The sequence below is a fragment of the Hemitrygon akajei genome, chromosome 10 (assembly GCF_048418815.1).
Source record: "Hemitrygon akajei chromosome 10, sHemAka1.3, whole genome shotgun sequence".
NCBI classification, from domain to species: Eukaryota; Metazoa; Chordata; class Chondrichthyes; order Myliobatiformes; family Dasyatidae; genus Hemitrygon; species Hemitrygon akajei.
In genome coordinates, this window is record NC_133133.1 from 140,370,239 (window position 1) to 140,391,910 (window position 21,672).

The following is a 21,672-nucleotide window of genomic DNA, read 5'->3' on the forward strand; positions in this document are numbered from 1 at the left end:
TCTGGGGCTAAATTTCTGAAAGTGACTGAATATGTTAACATCACATCTGCAGATCAATAATGAGTTTTATCACAAAATTTGCTGTTTCTGGGTTTATCTATAAGCTTTTGTCTCCCTCTCTGAAAAATATTTTTGTGACAAGTAGTTCAGTGCACTTTCATTAAGCAATTATCCAGGAATCCAAAGTCACCAAAGCAACACAGCACATTAAGGATTATACATTTTTAATAATGAACATAAATTGACCTACTTTGGAATTAAAGGAAGAAGTCAACTCAGCAGTGAAATCAATTCAAAGTTGATGACAAATTGCCTTATGCTAGGATAAATCCAATAAGAGATGAGATTCTTGGAAATAGCTTCTCCTTTTAAGCAGCAGTGGAATGCTTTACCTTCTTTATAAATTGGTTGACAGCTAATGCGCATTCGAAGTGTGGAAAAATAGGTAATACCAATCAGAGCAATTATTGTGATGCTTTTTTTCTTGATAACCCCACGGGGGCTGAAAGCACCCAAAACTACATCTTCAAAAGGCACAAAATCAATGGAAGTGTGTGAAGGAACAGCGACTCTGGGCAGCTGCAGGTTGAAAGGATATTGTAGGTCAGAACTGTTATGTAGAAATGAAAGGCAATTCAAGGGATTCATAGCAAACTAAAATGAGTTATTTTGGAAATAAATGTACATGAGCAATTTATTATTTTGTAATTATCAACCATAAATAGTAATCATGCCAGAAGTCAGATGTTGCATAGTTCAGAGAAACTAGAGAGGTGATGTTTTCAAGAAAAATAACTTTAAAAATACATATTGTTCATTGTAATGTGCCAGCCAATGCCAGCCCTCATTCTCCTTCTTAGACTCAGAAAATTCATGGATTTTGGTAATGAATACTTCTGTTCATTTTATTCATCAGTGGCAATTCAGAGTTGCCTTTATGTTCTGACATTATCCCCATGGAAGAAACAGAAACTATGCCTCCAAATAATTTGAAGACTATGTCCACATGTGTGGAGGTTGCATTCCTAATTATGTTGCTGTAGCGTGCGCTAGCCATTTGACCATGTTATAAAGATCATAGGTGATGTGATAGACTTTGAAAGCCTAATGAAGACAACCCCATGAGTACTTACTCTTTCGATAATCAATGTACTTGAGGTTTAGTTAGTTATATACATAGTTTCTACAATGTGTTTATGTATTTTCCCAAAGATGATTAAGTAGTCTGAATTAGTTGTCCAATTTGTACAGACCTAGACTTTCTTGAGAATATGAAGGAACCTCTCCTGCCTTTCGTCTTCCCAAAGAGTTTTTACAGGAATATCAGCAGAGATTTAGAGTAAAGAGACAACTGATTCAGACAGATAGCATTGTCCATGGAAATCATCTGTGGTTCTTCATCCAATAAACTTAAAGGAACCTGACCACAGAGTACAAACATTGAAATCAAAATAAAATTTAAATCATTGCAGAAGAAGTAACACAAAGGAAGGGAGAGGAAAAGAAACCAGCAAAAGATTTTTGAAGACTACCTTTAATATTTGAAATCAGGATTCTCTTGATGAAAAGTGTTTAGTTTTAATCATTTAAATGTTGCCATTGCCAACATTTGAAAATGATATAAAACAAGCAAGTCACATACTGAATGTAACTTTATCATTATCGTTGTAGATGCGGACCGAACTCAGAAGCATGGAATGGATGAGTTCATTGCTGCTGATCCCTGCAAATTTGACCATTCAGCCCTCTTCGAAATGCTTCAAAGGAAAACATTAGAGCACCGACTGAACGATTCATATTCCTGTCTGGTGAGTAACCTGCAGAGAGAAGGTGTTAGGGACAAAATGACTCCTCTCATCAGATTTGTAGTTTAAAAACCTCCTGCTAGGAGTAAGATAAAGGATTCTCACCAATAGGTTTCAGACTTGAAAATTACATCGTTGAAGGCAACTGCTGTGTCAGTGAATGGTGAAAAGAATTCAGCAAAGGGATGTACAAGTTAGAGAAGGGGTTGAATGAGGACTGGAAACCAATAAGATGCAGGTGTTGGCTTTATGAACACTTGCTTGCCTGTATTAATGTCCAGTGTTCAGTCTGTGAGTGCCTGTTGCTTATATCTGCTGTAATCCTTTAGTTGTTCGAACTTCAAAAGGGAGAAAAAAGTAGCTGCTGCAAATCCAATGTACATTTTGTTTGCATTGTGAAAGTGAGAGATTGGCAGTTTCACTCTGTTAATCCTGACAACTGCTGGAACTCTTGTTGCTTTTAAGGTGTCACTGCACCTCGTCCTGGGACGGTAGATATTTTCTAAGGGGTGATGGCATGTCGGTTGAAAACAATTTTTAAACTAATGGTGACCTTCTCCATGTGCTTATGTATTTTGATAGTATCTTCATTGTGCTTTTAAGCACTAAAGTGTAACTTCATTTTTCGTTCACATATATGCAAAACAAGTTATCTGCAATGAAGCGATAAAATTGTAAGACAATGCTCTTCTAAAAGTGAGATATTACAAATCCACCCTCTGCAATTCTAAATTGACTTATTAATTAATAGTAAGTATATTGCCTGCAGAGCGGCCATTATTGGAGTGGTTAGATTTAAGGGCTTTAGCTCTTCGAGGCTTCAGTCAGAGAAGGCAAAACGAGCTGCAGGTTGAGATTTTTTTTTATCTCCCCCACAGTTTGACAATAGACAATAGGTGCAGGAGTAGGCCATTCAGCCCTTCGAGCCAGCACCACCATTCACTGTGATCATGGCTGATCATCCACAATCAGTGCCCCATTCTTGCCTTCTCCCCATATCCCTCAACTCTGCTATCTTTAAGAGCTCTTTCTAACTTTTTCTTGAAATCATCCAGAGAATTGACCTCCACTGCCTTCTGAGGCAGAGCATTCCACAGATCCACAACTCTCTGGGTGAAAAAGTTTTCCCTCAACTCCATTCTAAATGGCCTACCCCTCATTCTTTGATTTTCTTTCTTTCCAGTTGCTCAGTTAGGAACCGTGGAGATGCCAGGCAGGATAGTGGAGTGCTCCTCTTTCTGGATGTGGAAAGACAGGGAGACCTCTAGTGTCCCTGATGACCACACCTGCAAGAAGTGCATCCAGCTGCAGCATCTAACACTCCACGTTAAGGAGCTGGAGCTGGAACTGGATGAACTCCAGATCATTCAGGAGGCTGAGGCAATAGGACACATAGAAGGGTAGTTACACCCAAGGTGCAGTATGCAGGGAATTGGGTGACGGTCAGAAAGGGGAAAGCCATTAAGCAGCCAGGGCAGAGTACCCCTGTGGCCATCACCCTCAACAACAGGTAAACCAGTTTGCATACTACTGGTGGTGGGGATGTCCTAGTAGGGGAAAGTCACAGTGGTCAGTTCTCTGGCATTGAGTCTGGCTCTGTGACTCAGAAGGAAAGGGGGGACAAGAGCCGATCTGTAATGATAGGGGATTCATTAGTTAAGGAGAACAAAAAGGAGGTTCTGTAGATGACAAGAGATTCCCAGATGGTATATTGCCTCCTGGGCGCCAGGGTCCAGGATATCTCGGATTGAGTCCTCAGCATTCTTAAGTGGGATGGTGAACAGCCAGACGTAGTGGTCCATGCAGGTACCAATGACATAGACAGGAAGTGTGATGATGTTCTGCAAAGTGAGTTCAGGGAGTTAGGTGCTAAGTTAAAGGACAGGCTCTGCAGAGTTGTGATCTCAGGATTGCTACCCATGGCACATGCTACTGAAGCAAGAAATAAGAAGATTATACGGATTAGCATGTGGCTCAGGAGTTGGTGTAGGAGGGAGCGTTTCAGATTCTTTGCATTATTGGGTTCTCTTCCAGTGAAAGTAAGTTCTATACAGAAGAGACGGTTTGAACCTGAACTGGAGATGGACTAATACCCCAACAGAAAGGTTTGGTAGTGCTGCCAGGGGTGGGGGTGCGGGAGGGGGGTGTGTGTGGTTTAAACTAGAGTTGCAGGGGGATGAGAACCAGAGTGCCAGAACAGTAAGTGGAGAGGTTGTGGAGACCGCTGTTGTAAAGGTTGAACACAGTGCAACTAGCGTCCTGAGCTGTGAACACTTCAATGCATGAAGTATCGAGGGAAAGGCCGATGAACTCAGGGCATGGATCAACACCTGGAATTATGGTATTTTAGCCATTAGTGAGTCTTGTTTGCAGAAGGAGCGGGACTGGCAGCTCAATATTCTGCAGTTCTGATGTTTTAGACATGACAGAGCAGGAGGGATTAAAGGGGGAGGGTGGCATTTCTAGTCAAGGAAAATGTCACAGCAGTGCTCAGTCAGGACAAACAGAAGAATTTGCCTTGTGAAGTGTTATGGGTGGAACTAGGTAATAAAAAAATTATGACCACATTAACGGGGCTATATTACAGACTGCCCAACAGTCCAAGGGATTTATAAAGTACTGGTGAGGCCTCATCTGGAGTATTGCGAGCAAGTTTGGGCCGTTATCTTAGAAAGGATGTGCTGAAACTGGAAAGGGTTCAAAGGAGGTTCACAAAATGATTCTAGGTTTGAACAGCTTGTCATATGAAGAGTGTTTGTTGGCTCTGGGCTCGTATTCACTGCAATTCAAAAGAATGAGAGTTGACCCAATTGAAACCTATCGAATGGCAAAAGGCCTTGATAGAGTGGATGTGGAGAGCATATTTCCGAAGGTAGGAGAGTCTAAAACCAGAGGACACATCCTCAGAATAGAGGGGCGTCCTTTTAGAATGGAAATGAGGGGGAATTTCTTTAGCCAGAAAGTGGTGAAGCTGTGGAATTCTTTGCCACGGGCAGCAGTACAGGCCAAGCCTTTATGTATATTTAAGGCAGAAGTTGATAGATTCCTGAATGGTCAGGGCATGATGGGATACAGGGAGAAGGCAGGAGATTAGGGCAGAGAGTAAAATTGGATCAGCCAGGATGAAATGGTGGAGCAGACTCAATGGGCCAAATGGCCTAATTATGCTCCTCTATCTTCTGGTCTTATGGACTATTTAGAGGAACAAATTTGCAGAGAGATTGCAGACCGTTGCAAGAAATATGAGGCTGTTATAGTAAGTGATATTAACTTTACGCATATTCACTGGAGCTCCTATATTGTAAAAGGACTAGATGGGATAGAGTTTGTCAAACATGTCGGGAAAGCTTTCTTAATCAGTAGATAGAAGTCCTAATGAGAGAGTGAGCGATACTTGATCAGCTATTAAGGAATGAAACAGAGCAGGTAACAGAAGTTTGTGTAGGTAAGCACTTTACATCTAGTGTTGGAATGCCCTGCCACAGACTGTGGTGGAGGCCAAGTCCATGGGTATATTTAAGGTGGAAGGTGATAGTTTCCTGATTGATCAGGGCATCAAAGGATATAGCGAGAAGGCAGGTGTTTGGGATTGAGTGGGATCCGGGATCAGCCATGATGGAATGGCAGAGCAGACTCAATGGGCTGCACAGCCTAATTCTGCTCCTATATCTAATGGTCTTATAGTGATTCCAGTGCCATTAGTTTCAAAGTAAATATGCAAAAAGATAGGTCTGGTCCATGGGTTGAGATTCTAAATTGGGGAAAGGCAAATTTTGATAGTATGTGTGGATTGGGACAAGCTATTTTCTGGCAAAGGTATACTTAGTAAGTGGGAGGCCTTCAAAAGTGAAATTTTGTGAGTACAAATCTTGTATGTGCCTGTCAGAATAAAAGGTAAAGATAACAGGTATAGGGAACCTTGGTTTTCAAGAGATATTGAGCCCCTGGTTAAGGAAAAAAATAGAAGCTGCATTGTAGGTAGGAACAAACGAGGTTCTTGTCGTGTATAAGAAATGCAAGAGAACACAGAAGAAAGACATCAGGAGGGCTAAAAGAAGGCATGAGGTTGCCTTAGCAGACAAGGGAAAGGAGAATCCTAAAGATTCTACAGACTATGTTAAGGGCAAAAGGATTGCAAAGAAAAATTGGTCCTCTGTAAGGTCAGAATGGTAATCCATGTGTGGAGACAAAGAGATGGGAAAGACCTTAAATACATTTTTTGCATCTGTATTTACTCAGTAGACAGACACAGAGTCTATAGAAGTAAGGCAAAATGAAATCAACTTCACGAACTCCATACAGATTACAGAGGAGGAGGTGTTTGCTGTCCTGAGGCAAATTAGGGTAGGATAAATCCCCAGGGCTTGACAAAGTGTTCCCTTGACTCTGCTGGAGACGTGCAGAAATTGTCCAGGCTCTACCAGAGATATTTAAATCATCCTTAACAACAGGTGAGGTGTTGAAGGACTGGGGGATAGTCAATATTGTTTCATTATTTAAGAAAGGCTCTAAAAATAGACCAGAAAATTATAGGCCGGTGAGTCTGATATCAGTTATGGGAAAGTTATTGGAAGGTATTCTAAGGGACTGGAAATATGAGTATGTGGATAGATGTGGACTGATTAAGAATAGTCAGTATGTCTTCATGCATGGTAGATCATGTCTTACCAATCTTATAGAGTTTTTCGAGTAAGTTGCCAGGAAAGTTGATGAAGCCAAGGCAGTGGATTGTGTCTTCATGGAATTTAGCAAGGTATTTGACAAGGTCCAGCACGGGAGGCTGGCCAAGAAATTTCTGTTGGTCAGCTTTCAAGATGAGGTAGTAAAATGGATTAGACATTGGCTTTGTGGGGGAAGCCTTAGAGTGGTAGTGGATGGTTGCCTCTCTGACTGGAGGCCTGTGACTAATGGAAAACCGCAGGGATCAGTGCTGGGTCCTTTGTTGTTTGTCATCTATATCAATGATCTGGATGATAATGCGGTTAACTGGATCAGCAGATTTGCAGATGACACAAAGATTGGAGGTATTGTGGACAGTGAAGAAGCTAGCCCGACTTGCAGTGAGATCTGGATCTGCTGGGAAAATGGGCTGAAAAATGGCAGATGGAGTGTAATGCAGACAAGTGTGAGGTGTTGCCCTTTGGCAGGACCAACCAGTGTAGGTCTTTCACAGTGTTTTGTAGGCACTGAGTAATTTACTAGAACAAAGTGATCTGGGAATACATGTCCAAAATTCATTGAAAGTGGCGCCACAGGTGGATAGGATCGTAAAGAAAGCTTTTGGCACATTGGCCTTCATAAATCAAATTATTAAGTACAGGAGATGCGATGTTATGTTGAAGTTGTAAAAGATATCCTTGATGTCGAATTTGGAGTATTGTGTGCAGTTCTGGTTACCTACCTACAGGAAAGATATAAATAAAGTTGAGAGAGTGCAGAGAAAATTTACAGTGTTTCTTGGTCTGGAGGACCTGAGTTACATGGAAAGATTGAATAGATTAGGACTTCATCCCTTGGAATATACAAGATTGAGAGGAGATTTGACAGAGGTAAAATGATGAGGGGTATAGTTAGAATAAATGCAAGCAGGCATTTTCCACTGAGGTTGAATAGGACTACAACTAGTTAAGTGTGAAAGGTGAAAAGTTTAAGGGGAACATGAGGGGAACGTCTTCACTCAGAGGGTCGTGAGCGTGTGGAATGAGCTGCCAGCACCAGTGGCGCATGCAAGCTTGATTTGAATGTTCAAGAGAAGTTTGGATAGGCACCTGGATGGTAGGAGTATGGAGGGAAATGGTCTCAGTGCAGGTCAATGGAAATAGGCAGTTTAAATTGCTCAACACAGATTAGATGGGCCAAAGGGCCTGTTTCTCTGCTGTACATTTCTATGACTCTAATGTTTTGGGGAAATAAGTTCAAGAATTTAGCCCAAGCAATGATGAAGGGATCTGGATCGATTTCCATATGAGTGTGCTGTGCAAATGGAAGGAGAATTTTTAGGTGAATTGTGTTCTTGGTGGAAAGGCTGTGAGAATGAGAGGAATATTCAGGGTAGTCTCAGCAAATAACTGGGGTGCATTTTGCAAAGGTACCAATAACTGTCAAGGCACAATGGTGATGGATGGAAAGAATGTTTCAGGTGATGGATGGCTATCGATCTAATGGTTGTTTAGTCTCAGAAGATGTCAAACGTCTTGAATGTTGTTGGAGCTGCACTTGTTCAATCAAGTGGAAAGCATTCTGTGAGTACCAGGAATGGTGCCTAATAGATAGTGAAATGTCTTTCGTTGGTCAGGATATGAATTACTTACTTGCTGCTCTTGTAACCACAGCATTCATTACACTGATCCATTTGAGTTTCCGATATGTGGCGGTCTCAATATGTTAATGGGGTCAATTATAACCCAACGATGTATCAAAATTTGGTGTTTTGTTTTGCTGGAGATTGGCATTCTCTAGCATTTTGTACTGGATATGCTATCCATCAGGTACACGTTTATCCCAAAATATTTTAGACCATAAGACAAAGGAGAAGAAGTCAGCCATTCGGCTCATCGAGTCTGCTCCGCCATTTCACCATGAGCTGATCCAATCTCCCCTTTAGTCCCATTTCCCCGCCTTCTCACCATAACCTTTGATGCCCTGACTACTCAGATACCTATCAATCTCTGCCTTAAATACACCCAATGACTTGGCCTCCACTGCCGCCTGTGGCAACAAATTCCATAGATTCACCACCCTCTGGCTAAAAAAATTTTTTCGGTCTTGCTGCATGAACCGCTTCCTTTGCTAAGGAATAGCAAATAGAGTAGAAAGTTAGTTACTAGTTGAACATTTTTTAACTAACCTATTAAAAATAGTTTTGTTAAATCATGCTGCTGAATTTTCAGCCCTCCCCCTCCCCCTATCCCAGGTCCCTCTCTGCCTCTCTCCCCTTTCAACTTTCTGCTTCTTTATCTCTACAGTTCTTTCATGTTTACCCCCTCCCCCTCCCCCCTTTATCTTTCCTCTGATTGGTTTTCCACCTGGTGCCTCTAGGCCCTACCCCCTCCCCTATCTCTATTACTGGGCTTCGGCCCTCTCTTCCCCTCCATTCCTGATGAAGGGTCTCAGCCCGAAACGTTGGCTACTTTTTCTCACGGATGCTGCCTGACCTGCTGAGTTCTTCCAGCGTTGTGTACGTATTCTTTGATCCACAGCATCTGCAGTTGTATTTTTGTGTTTTGATAAATATTTAACCTGCAGCTTCTTTCCACAGTGTAGTACATCTATTTCTGTGTGATACAAGGAGATGCCATTTGGCCTTTCATTTCATGCTAGACCCTAGAGTATTTTCATTTTTATTTTCATTCCCCCACAGCCTGTTCTCATGTGCAAGCTCATAAATATCCCTTCTGCCCATCCAGCAGATTCTGCCACCAGCAACCTGCACTTGGGCCATCCCATGGCAGGTAATCACCTACCAACCAATTTGTCTTTGAGATATGGACGGACACCAGTGCAACTAGGCACAACCCACACAGTCACAGGAAAAACACACGAATTCCACACTAACAGCACTAGAGGTCAGAATGAAACTGAGATGGCTGCATTACCTGCAGCATCACTGCACCACCACTTTACGGCATAAAGTAATGGTGTGCAAACAGTGAACTAATAACAAGAAGGACCATTGAGTCTGTATGAGTGGAACATTAAGTATGAAGTGGTTGTAAGCATCTTAACAGATTTTTAAAAGATGTGATTGAGCAATGGCATTTCAGTGCTTTCCAAGCCTCACTGAAAGCAAATTCCTTTACTCTCAAAACAAAATGCTGAGAAAATAGTGGAGAAAACGAAGAAAAGCCAGCCAATAAGCACCCCTCCCACTTGGAAGACATCCGCAGTGTCTGTGAAGATCCTATTGGTCTAGAGGTCACAGAGTTGCTTCAGGATCCATCACTGAACAATCGAAGAATTCATTCCCAAATTGAGCAGTTGCTACCATCAATAACTCTCCCAGTTGACTCATTGTTAAAAAGTAGTTGAAAGGGTTGGTCTCGGTAAAGGGTATTAACACTAAAGACCAACTGAATTGCCCAAAAATCAACCACCTCCTGATCACCAGTAAACTGATGCAATGAGTCATTACTGCTTGATCAGCTTGCAAGCTCTCTTGGCAGTTGAAACTTTGATTAGGTATTATTTTGGAAGACAGGGAAGACCTCATATAAATCACAGGGTCAGGCTTGAGTTGATGTAACTGTAGCTTATTTTGCTAATCAACTTTATTCAGTTACATATAAAATGTAACATTTGGGTGCTGTGGTAGCGTATTGGCTAGTGCAATGCTATTACAGCTGAGGGTGTTCTGAAGTTTGGAGTTCAATTCTGGCGCCATCTGTGAGGAGAAAGCGTCTGTTTGCCCTGGGTGCTGTGGTCTCCTCCCACAGTCCAAAAACATACTGTGTAGGTGAACTGATCGTTGGTAAATTACCCCGTTATTAGGTTAGAGTTAATCGTGTTTGTCAGGGGTTGCTGGGGTGGTGTGTTTCAAAGGACCGGAAGGACCTACTCTGCCCTGGATCACTAAATAAATAAATGCTCCATTAGAAATTCAGAACAAAATCAAACTTCAAACTGCATTTGTTATCAATGTATCAATTATATAACTGTGAGATTCTTCCTCTAACAGGCAGCTAGGAAACAAAGAAACCCGTAAAATCTCATAAAAAGGAAGGCTGTCAAACACACAATGTGCAAAGTAAAGAAAAGCATGCAAACAATAATCACAGGCTAATAGCATTCTAAACTGAAGTCCACAAAGACAGTCCATCCACAGACCTTTAGTTCAGGAGCAGCAAGCTGAACTGGCCTGTCCTTCACCCTGGACCCCAATACCCCGACCTCTCAATCTGGCCTGGTACCTAAATCATCATCCAAAGCTCGGTTCAGTCACTTCGATATACTCTGGGGCCTGGACCCTGCCGACTTAATTTGACCTGTACCTATCCTTTCTGATTCGGCCCAGCACCGAACTTGTCATCCAGACTTTGGGTTCTCTCACTTCGATACGCTCTGGGGCCTGGATTCAGCCTGGTGCTAAAATCAATCGAAGCTCAAGTGACAGTGACAGGCTGCTGCCTCATCACACCTCAGCTCTGCCACATCAAATTGCCTCCAAGTCCCCAAAGACAAGTTACAAGCTATTGCTCATGTTGATTGCTTACCAGAAATAAAGTGATTAACAAAATATTTAGTTGTTTTCTTTATTTCATTAGACACCAGCCAGAAGTCCCTGAGATTCACCAGCTTCATCTTAAACCAGACATAAGACCATAAGACATAGGAGCAGAATTAGGCCGTTTGACCCATCGAGTCTACTCCGCCATTTAACCATGGCTGATCCTTTTTTCTCCTCCTTCACAGCCCCACCCCCCCAGCATTCTCCCTGTAAGCTTTGATGCCACACCAATCAATAACCTATCAATCTCTACCTTAAATGCACCCAACAATCTGGCCTCCACAAATTCACCACCTTCTGGTTAAGGAAATTTCTCCATATCTCTGTTTTAAATGGGTGCCCCTCTATCCTGAAGCAGTGCCCTCTTGTCCTAGACTTCCCCCACCCTGGGAAGCATCCTTTCCACCACTACTCTGTCTAGGCCTTTCAACATTCGGATGGTTTCAATAAGATCTCCCCTCATCCTTCTGAAATGCAGTGAGTACAGGCCCAGAGCCATCAAACGTTTCTCATATGATAACCCTTTCATTCCCGGAATCATCCTTGTGAACCTCCTCTGAACCCTCTCCAATTACAGCACATCTATTCGTAGAAAAGGAGCCCAAATCTATTCACAATACTCAAGATGATGCCTCACCAGTGCCTTATAAAGCCTCAGCATCATATTCTTGCTCTTCTATTCTAGACCTCTTGAAATGAATGCTAACATTGCATTTGCCTTCCTCATCACTAACTCAACCTGCAAGTTAAACTTTAGGGTGTTCTGCATAAGGACTTCCGAGTCCCTTTGCATTTCAGATTTTTGGATTTTCTCCCCATTTAGAAAATAGTCTGCACACTTATTTTTAACTACAGAAGTGCGTGACATTGTATTTCCAACTTTGTATTTCATTTGCCACTTTCTTGCCCACTCTCTTAATCTGTCCAAGTCCTACCGCAGCCTTCCTGTTTTCTCAACACCACCTACCCCTCTACCAATCTTTGTATCATCTGCAAACTTGGCAACAAAGACATCTATTCCATCATCTAAATCACTGATATACAGCATAAATAGAAGTGGTCCCAAAATCAATGCCTGCGGAACCACCACTAGTCACTGGCAGACAACCAGAGAAGAATCCTTTTATTCCCACTATTTTCCTCCTACCAAATCAGCCATTGCTCTAACAATGCCAATAACTTTCCTGTAACTCCATGTGCTCTTAACTTAGTAAGAAGCTTCATGTGTGGCAGCTGGTCAAAGGCCTTCTGAAATTCCAAATATACAACATCCAGTGCATCCCCTTTATCTATCCTACTTGTAGACTCCTCAAAAAATTCCAACAGGTTCATTAAGCAAGATTTTCCCTCAAGGAAACCATGCTGACTTTGTCCTATCTTGTCCTATGTCACCAAGTCCTCCATAACCTCATCCTTAACAATTAACTCCCAACATCTTCCCCAGCACTGAGGTCAGGGTAACTGGTCCATAATTTCCTTTCTCATGCTTCTCTCCTTTCTTAGAGTAGAGTGACATTTGCAATTTTTCAGTCCTCCAGAACCCTGCCAGAGTCCAAAGCTTCTTGATAGATCATTATTAATGCCTCCACAATCTCTACCGCTACCTCTTTCAGGACCCTAGGGTTCAGTTCATCTGGTCTCGGTGACTTATGTACCTTAAGGTCTCTCAGCTTTTTTAGTACCTTGTCCCTTGTCCCTTTTAATAGTTCTTCTCTTCCCTCACACCCTTCAACACCTGGCACACTGCTAGTATCTTCCACAGTGAAGACTGATGCTAAATAGTCCTTTAGTTTATCTGCCATCTCCTTGTCCCCTGTTATTATTTCCCCGGCCTCATTTTCTAACAGTTCTGTATACACTCTCATCTCTCCTTTATTTTTGTATACTTGGAAAAGCCTTTGCTATTCACCTTGATATCGTTTGCCAGCTTGTCTTCATATTTCATCTTTTCCCTCCTAATGGTAGCTGCTTTGAGTGTCCTATGGACTCGGACCCCAAGACCCTCTGATCCTCCACACTGCCAAGAATCTTACCATTAATTTGACCTACCAAAATGAACCACTTCACACTTATCTGGGTTGAACTCCATCTGTCACTTCTCAGCCCAGTTTTGCATCCTATCAATGTCCCTCTGTAACCTCTGACAGCCCTCCACACTATCCACAACACCTCCAACCTTTGTGTCATCAGCAAACTTACTAACCCATCCCTCCACTTCCTCATCCAGGTCATTTATAAAATCACGAAGAGTAAGGGTCCCAGAACAGATCCCTGAGGCACCCCACTGGTGACCGACCTCCATGCAGAATATGACCCATCTACAACCACTCTTTGCCTTCTGTCAGCAAGCCAGTTCTGGATCCACATAGCAATGTTCCCTTGGATCCCATGCCTCCTTACTTTCTCAATAAGCCTTGCATGGGGTACCTTATCAAATGCCTTGCTGAAATCCATATACACTACATCTACTGCTCTACCTTCATCAATATGTTTAGTCACATCCTCAAAAAATTCAGTCAGGCTTGTAAGGCACAACCTGGCCTTGACAAAGCCATGCTGACTATTCCTAATCATATTATACCTCTCCAAATGTTCATAAATCCTGCCTCTCAGGATCTTCTCCATCAACTTACCAACTACTGAAGTAAGACTCACTAGTCTATAATTTCCTGGGCTATCTCTACTCCCTTTATTGAATAAAAGGAACAACATCCGCAACCCTCCAATCCTCCAGAACCTCTCCCGTCCTCATTGATGATGCAAAGATCATCGCCAGAGGCTCAGTAATCTCCTCCCTCGCCTCCCACAGTAGCCTGGGGTACATCTCATCCGGTTCTGGTGACTTATCCAACTTGATGCTTTCCAAAAGCTCCAGCACTTCTTCTTTCTTACTATCTACATGCTGAAGCTTTTCAGTCTGCTGAAAGTCATCACTACAATCACCAAGATCCTTTTCCATAGTGAACACTGAAGTAAAGTATTCATTAAGTACCTCTGCTACTTCCTCCAGTTCCATACACACTTTCCCACTGTCACACTTGAAAATAGGTCCTGTTCTTTCATGTATTATCCTCTTGCTCTTCACATACTTGTAGAATGCCTTGGGGTTTTCTTTAATCATGCCCGCCAAGGCCTTCTCATGGCCCCTTCTGACTCTCTTAATTTCCTTCTTAAGCTCCTTTCTATTAGCCTTATAACCTTCTAGATCTCTAACATTACCTGGCTCTCTGAACCTTTTGTAAGCTTTTCTTTTCTCCTTGACTAGATTTATTACAGCCTTTGTATGCTATGGTTCCTGTACCCTACCATAACTTCCCTGTCTCATTGGAACGTACCTATGCAGAACTCCACACAAATATCCCCTGAATGTTTGCCACATTTCTTCTGTACTTTTCCCTGAGAACATCTGTTTCCAATTTAAGGCTCCAATTTCCTGCCTTCATTCACATGCCCAACACTGTACTCTCAAGTTGATCTTCTCAGCAATGGATGAACAGGATAAGAACCCTTTTCACTTTCTTCCCCACCTCCAAAATGTCTGTCGGGGTTTAAATACTTGTCATCCTTGAATTGATAATGTAAAGTTCCCGGTTTACATGACAATTGAAACTTGTTATACGTCAGTTTCTGATGCAAGACTTCAACTAGAGAATTGTACAGCTGTTTGCTTTGCGTAGCTTATCCATTGAACTTTCTACATGGTTAGTGGTATATTGGAAGGTATATGTAGTTGAAATCTATACCTTGGCACTTTGTAGCACATCCAAAGGGTTACAGAAGTTTAGGTAAAGAAGTGAACATGAGGTATGTCATTGTACACGTAAGGAGAAACAGCTACCTTTTCTTTAGAGAATTTGTTCAGTGCCTTGCATGATGGTAGGACTGGGAGATTTGCTTTCCTTTACAGCCTGCAAAAAAAAACCCAGAAAGTTAGCATATTACCTTTAATCCCAAAGGATTGCTTAAGATGGTGTGGCGCAGTAATGTAATGATTAGTGCAACGCTTTACAGCACTGGCTGTATGTTTGGGGGTCAATTCCCATCACAGCCTGTAAGTCCTCTTCATGACTGCATGCGCTTTCTCCACGTGCTCTGGTTTCCTCCCATATTTCAAAGACATATGGGTTAGGCTCAGTGAGATGTGGGTATGGTGTGTTGGTGCCAGATGTGTGGTGACATTTGTAGGCTGATCAGCACAATCCTCGTTGACTGGATGTAATGCAACATGACAAATTTTATTGTATGTTTCAATGTATATGCGACAGAAAAAGCTTATCTTTCAATAAACTGCAAAGAGAATTAAATGTAAGGTTGTAAGTGCTCTCTTTTACATTGGAAGAAATATGACAATGACATCTTGAACATTCAAATGTGTAGTTTTACAAATAAATCCAGTGGTTTCCTTTAATGGTCTGATGCTCTCCACAGAGTGCAATGTTCTGTATACTTTTCAATGAGCTGACAAGATCTTTAGGAACTACTTTCATTGTTTAAACTCTGAAAATAGTGTATTCCATTGCACGAAATGTACAAAGCTATAATTATAGTTTAACACTCTTTCCGATCATAAATAAAACTTGTGTGGATTGTAATTTCTTTAACTTTTAAAGGTTGTTTATGATATTTCATCCTCTACTTTAATCTCATGAATTTAAAAACTTTACTTCAAATCATTATGAAAGTTAAGTACAACTTTGCTTCTTAGTTGCTGTTTGTGATGATTTTTGAAAGTAATTATCTGTTTGGCCAATTTGATGACGTCACAGCAGCTGGATGTCCGTAGTCACTTCATCATGATATCTGAGGTAAACTCATGCCAAAATAAATGAAATCCATGCATCAGGATTTGTTAGGGCTCTGTAGGCATGTTTCTTTGAGATTAGTGGAGTTATTTTCACTACTGTTTGAAATACATAGGCCAATACCTTTTTCAGCTTGTTCCACAATTAGCTTTGCTACGCTTGCTAGTCCTGGGCCAGGCAGGATTTGCCATCTCTCTAAGGCACCTTGGATAATTGTAAGTACATTTGTTATCAAAGCATGTATACCTTAGACAATGACAAACATGAGAAAATCTGCAGATGCTAGAAATCCAAAACAACGCACATAAAATGCTGGAGGAACACAACAGGCCAGAAAGCACTTATACATCCTTGAGATTCGTCTCCTAACAGGCAGCCATGAAACAAAGAAACCATATATAAAGAGAGGAAGACCGTCGAACACCCAATGTGCAAAGAATAAAAGCACAACATGCTCAAAAAAAAACCCATAAAAAGATAAAATAACTCTTTAAAAAAAGACCATCGAACACCCAATGTGTAGAGAAAAAAAACCACTATGCAAACAATAACTGCAAGCAAATAGCTTTCTGAACTGGCATCTGTAAAGTGAGTCCCATGGTCCAATACATAGTTCAGTGCTGAGCCCATTGATGGAACAGCGATCTGAACTGGCCCATCCCTCACTTCGGGCCCCAATTTGACTGAAGACTGATGTGCTGTAAGTTAATTGCTAGGACCAAGGACATCCTTCAGTGCTAAATTTTGTCATTATAGATTTGATCACAATCTACATCAGCACAGGTGCACCATAAGGCTATGTGCTTAGCACCCTTCCCCCCCCCCCCCCCAGTCTACTTACTTTACACGTATGACTAAGAACAGCTCCAGTGCCATGTTTAAGTTTGATGATGACAGCACTGTCATTGGCCAGGTCAAAAGTGGTGAAAAATCAACGTATTGGAGGCAGATTGAAATTCTGGATGAGCGGTGTCAAAACAACAGCATGTTAATCAATGTCAGCAAAACCAAGGTGCTGATTTAGGAGGAGAACACCACAGGTTCATGAACCAGTCCTCATCGGGGGATCAGAAGTGGAGTGAATCAGCAACTTTAAATTCCTCGGAGTTATCATTTCAGAGGACCTGTCTTGAGACCAGCATGTAAATGCAATTATGAAGAAAGCAAGGCCACACCTTTACTTCCTTAGGAGTTTCTGAAAATTCAGCATGACATCTAAAACTTTGACAAATTTCTATAGATGTGTAGTGGAGAGTATATTGACTGGTTGCATCAAAGTCTGGTGTGGAAACACCTTGAACAAAAAATTCGGCAAAGAGTAGTGGACATGGTCCAGTGTATCGCAGATAAAACCTTCCCACCATTGAACACATCTACACAGATTGCTGTCACAGGAAAGCAACACCCATCATCAGGGACCTCCCCCACCCAGGACATGCTCTCTTCTTCTCCCTGCTCCCATCAGATACAGGAGACTCAGGACTCACACTATCAAGTTCAGGAACAGTTATTACCCCTCACTATCCGGCTCGTGAACTCATGGGGGATAACTGCACTCAACTTCAATTGCCCCATTGCTAAATTGTTCCCACCACCTATGGACTCACTTTCAATGACCCTTCATCTCATGTGCTCAATAATTATTGCTTGTTTATTTATTATTATTATTTCTTTTTCTTTTTCAATTTGCACAGGTTGTTGTCTTTTGCATATTGGTTATTTGTCCATTCTGTTAAATAGATAAATGCATACTTTATTGATCCCAAGGAAACTAAAGTGCCACCATAGCATTACAAGTGTACAGATATACAAAGAAAGGAGAAGGCAGTATAAAGGAAGTTTTAGAGCAGTTAGCCTGACCTTAGTGTTTGGGAAGATGTTGGAGTCAGTTGTTAAGAATAAGGTTATGGAGTACTTGGTGACACGGGACAAGATAGAATAAAGTTTCCTTAAGGAAAGCTCTTGCCTGATCCTGTTAGAACTCTTTGAGGAGATCACACATAGGATAGATAAAGTGGATGTTGTAGATGTTGTATATTTGGACTTCCAGAAGGCTTTTGACAAGGTGCCACACATGAGGCTACTCAGCAAGTTAAGAAATCATGGCATTGCAGGAAAGCTACTGGCGTGGTTAGAGCTTTGGCTGATTTGTAGGAGGCATTGAGTGGGAATAAAAGGATCCTTTTTTGGTTGTCTGCCAGTGACTAGTGGTGTTCCACAGGGGTGTTGGGATGCGTTTTATGCTGTACATCAATGACTTAGATGATGGAATAGATGGTTTTGTTGCCAAGTTTGCGGATGATATGAAGATTGGTGGAGGGGCAGGTAGTGTTGGGGAAACAGGTAGACTGCAGAAGGACTTAGACAAATTAGGAGAATGGGCAAGAGAGTGGCAAATGAAATACAATGTTGAAAAATGCATGGTCATGCACTTTGGTAGTAGAAATAAATGTGCAGACTATTTTCTATATGGGGAGAAAGTCCAAAAATCTGAAACACAAAGGGACTTGGGAGTCCTTGTGCAGAAAACCCTAAAGGTTAACTTGCAGATAGAGTTGATGATGAGGAAGATAAATGCAATATTATCATTCATTTCAAGAGGTGGGAAGCAGGTGAAGACCTTTGTTACTACTACACTAACTTTCCTCGACAGCAATAGATTACCTAACCAACTCACCCAAATTGTTGATGTAGAAAATTGGAGGATCACCTGTTTTCAATGACTTCATAGGATTACTGTAAATACCACCTCTCTCTGTAAGATCCATACATATGATAGATTTTCAACAGATCAAACCCAAATTAAGACAAAAGAGCATTCATGACAATTTAGGGAAATGATAATAGAAAAGCACAAATCTGGAGAAGAGTACAAGACCAGCTCAATGGCATTGAACATACCTCAGAGCTCATTTCAGTGCATCATGAAAAAGTGGAAAATATATGAAACCATAGCCATACTGCCTAGATCAGGTCACCCATTTTAACTTAGTTGTCGGAGAAGTATGGCACTTGTAAGAGACGCAACTCTGACACCAAAAAACACTCTGATTGAGCTGCAGAAGTCAGTGGCTGCAACCGGGGATGAAATTCCTGGCTCCACAGTCTCTAAGGCCTTGCACATAAAGGGTATTTATAGAAGAATGGCAAGGAAAAAGCCCTGGCTATAAAAAAAATATCCTTGCACGTAAAGACTTTTCAAAGTGTCTCTTAGAAGACACTGTAAAGCTGTGGAAGGTCTTATCGTTGGATGAGACTAAAGTGGAACTTCTTAGCTTCAACACGAAGCAGTACGTGTGGTATAAATCTGTGCATCAGTCAGGTAGCACCATACCTCCTGTGAAGTATGGTGGAGGTAGCATCATGCTGTGGGGATGCTTTTCAGCAGCAGGGACTGTGAATCTAGTCAGAATTGATGGCAAGATGAATGTTGCTAAGTACAGAGAGATCCTGGATAAAAACCTGGCAACTTCTGCCAGAAAGCTTAAACTGGGGAGGAAGTTCGTCCCTCAGCAGAGCAATAACCACTGCCAGAGCAATCATGGAGTTGCTTTAAATAAAGAAAATTGATGTCTTTGAGTGGGCAGTCAGAGTCCTGATCTTAACCTAATGAACATCCGGCAAGACCTCAAAACTGCTGTCCACCACCACTCCCCAAACATCCTGGCAGAACTCGAGCAATTTTGCAAGGAGGAATGCCCTCCATCACTTCCTGCAAAGCTAATAGAGACTTAGTTATCCAAAAGGAGTACCGGCTGTAATAGCTGTGAGAGGTGATTCAACTAAGTACTGAGAAAAAGGGGATGAACACTTTTGATCTGCTGACATATCAATTTTTGAATTTTTAGTTTTTCATGCTTTACAATTTTCCATGAGTTTTGGGCTCTACTATGGTGGAGAAAAAAAGAGCATGTGACTGACAAAGAAAAGCATTCTTAGTTAAAATGATCAAAATCTCTGGTTATAATACTCATTTACGTTGGGGGATGAATACTTTTTCAAGGCACTGTATCTTATGGTTACCTTTGACACTATTCTGTAAAACTCTGATTGTGTCATAGCAGACATTCTGCGGTTTGCTGTGTGGAATGATTGGATTTCACTTAAGTTTAGGAACAGCTAAACAGGATTCTTTACCAGTGCTATTAAATCTTACTGAAATTATTTTAAAATTCTATGTCTTGGCAAAAATACAACAGTTTCAGGTACGAAGACTTATAGAAAGGTATTTAATTCAGCATTCAGGTGTAACAGGGGAAAAGAAGCCTTTGAAAGGTCAAATGAGCTCATGTGCACACGCACTATGTTTGCTATCCACTTACATGAAATGGGAAATGGAGAGAAAAGAGTAAGAGTGAGTTGGATTATTTTGTGTGACCATGGATTGAATTTCATTTGAATTCCTTACCTGGGCTGTTGCTGAGCCACTCAAGATGTCTTGTTAAAGAGTAACATTTTTAAAAAGTCTTTGATAGCATATCAATTAAAAACATAAAAGTTTGTAGAATTTGCAATAATGTAAAAGAAAATTGACTACCTGACAAAAAAGCAGTTATAATAAATTTCCACATTGACTACCACTGGGCTATCATTATGAATTGTGCTAGGGTAATAGTCTACATTAAAAGCCTTGGGTGAAGGAACTATGTGTATTAGAGTTAAATATTCTGGCAATATATCTACAGCAAAGCAAGATCTGTTGTTGGATATAGATAGACTAAATGACTGGGCAAAGATCTGGTAGATGCAATATAAACTGGAGCTTGTTAGCCTCAGTAGATAGAATATAGAAGTTAAATGGAAAGAGGATATAGGGCGCTGCATTGCAGAAAATTCTGAAACAAGTTCGCTTGTGTGTAGTTACATTAGGACGCAATGGAAAATAGGCCTTAATTGCAAGGGGTATAGAGGTAAAGTATGAAATTCTTGTAACAACAATACAGGGTGTATCACTGGGCGTAATTTTGGCAATGAAGGAGTTGACTTTTGAAGTAAGGCTGACAAGTTTGGACTCTATCATTAGTGTTTAGATAATCTTTTTGAAACATGCAAGATTCTAATTAGATATGGCAGGACGGATGCTGAGAAGTTTCCTCTAGTGAATGAATCTAGAATGAGGAATGATAGTTTCAGAATAAGGGATCATACATTTAAGACAGATTTGAGGAAGCATTTGTTCTCGCTTATAGTTGTAAATCATGGGAAGCGCTATGGAGTCTAGCTCATTGGACATTATTTTGCCTTTGAAGAAAAATTAGATAAATACTTCAAGAGGAGTTGTGGGAGATAGAGGAGTGAGTGGAGTTGAACTGTGTTACAGAATACAAGAGTAGGTATGATGGGCTGACAGGCTGAAAGAATATCCCTTCATGAGTTTGAAATATCCTGCTATATATAAAATGTGGTGTCACTGAGTATGTACTTCAAGTAAGGTAACTAAGGGGGAACAATATAGTAAATAAGGCAAGAAAGAAAGAAAAAAATCAAAGTGTGACACTATTGTAATGTGGGGGCTGCTGTAAACAGTTAGTAAACAGTATCTTACAGCAGCAGCATCATAATGACAATGACATTTACTGATTAAGGAGGAATGTTAGCCAGGCCTCCAATACAATCACCATTGCTTATCTTTAAAATAATCCTATGGAAACATTTATGTGCACTTTACAGAACAGAGAAGACCTTGCTCTAATATGCTACTGACAGAAAGCACTGCCAACAACAGAGTCCCTCAAAATCTGCTGGGTGATGTTTCGAATAGAAAATAAATCCATAATCTGGATTTATGATGCAGAGCCGATTGATCCCAGAGTAGACATGAATTATTTATATTGCTTTATAA

The 21,672-nt window shown here is 41.1% G+C and overlaps 1 protein-coding gene across 13 annotated transcripts in view; it reads left to right on the plus strand.

Annotated features, from left to right (window-relative positions):
* cadps2 (Ca++-dependent secretion activator 2) overlaps positions 1 to 21,672 on the plus strand; it is a 669,949-nt gene that overhangs the window by 460,155 nt on the left and 188,122 nt on the right. For all 13 annotated transcript variants that reach the window (XM_073059126.1, XM_073059121.1, XM_073059123.1 and 10 more), the window contains exon 12: positions 1,672 to 1,808. In XM_073059126.1, the coding sequence (XP_072915227.1) occupies positions 1,672 to 1,808 (137 nt within the window). The remainder of the gene's footprint in view (positions 1 to 1,671; positions 1,809 to 21,672) is intronic.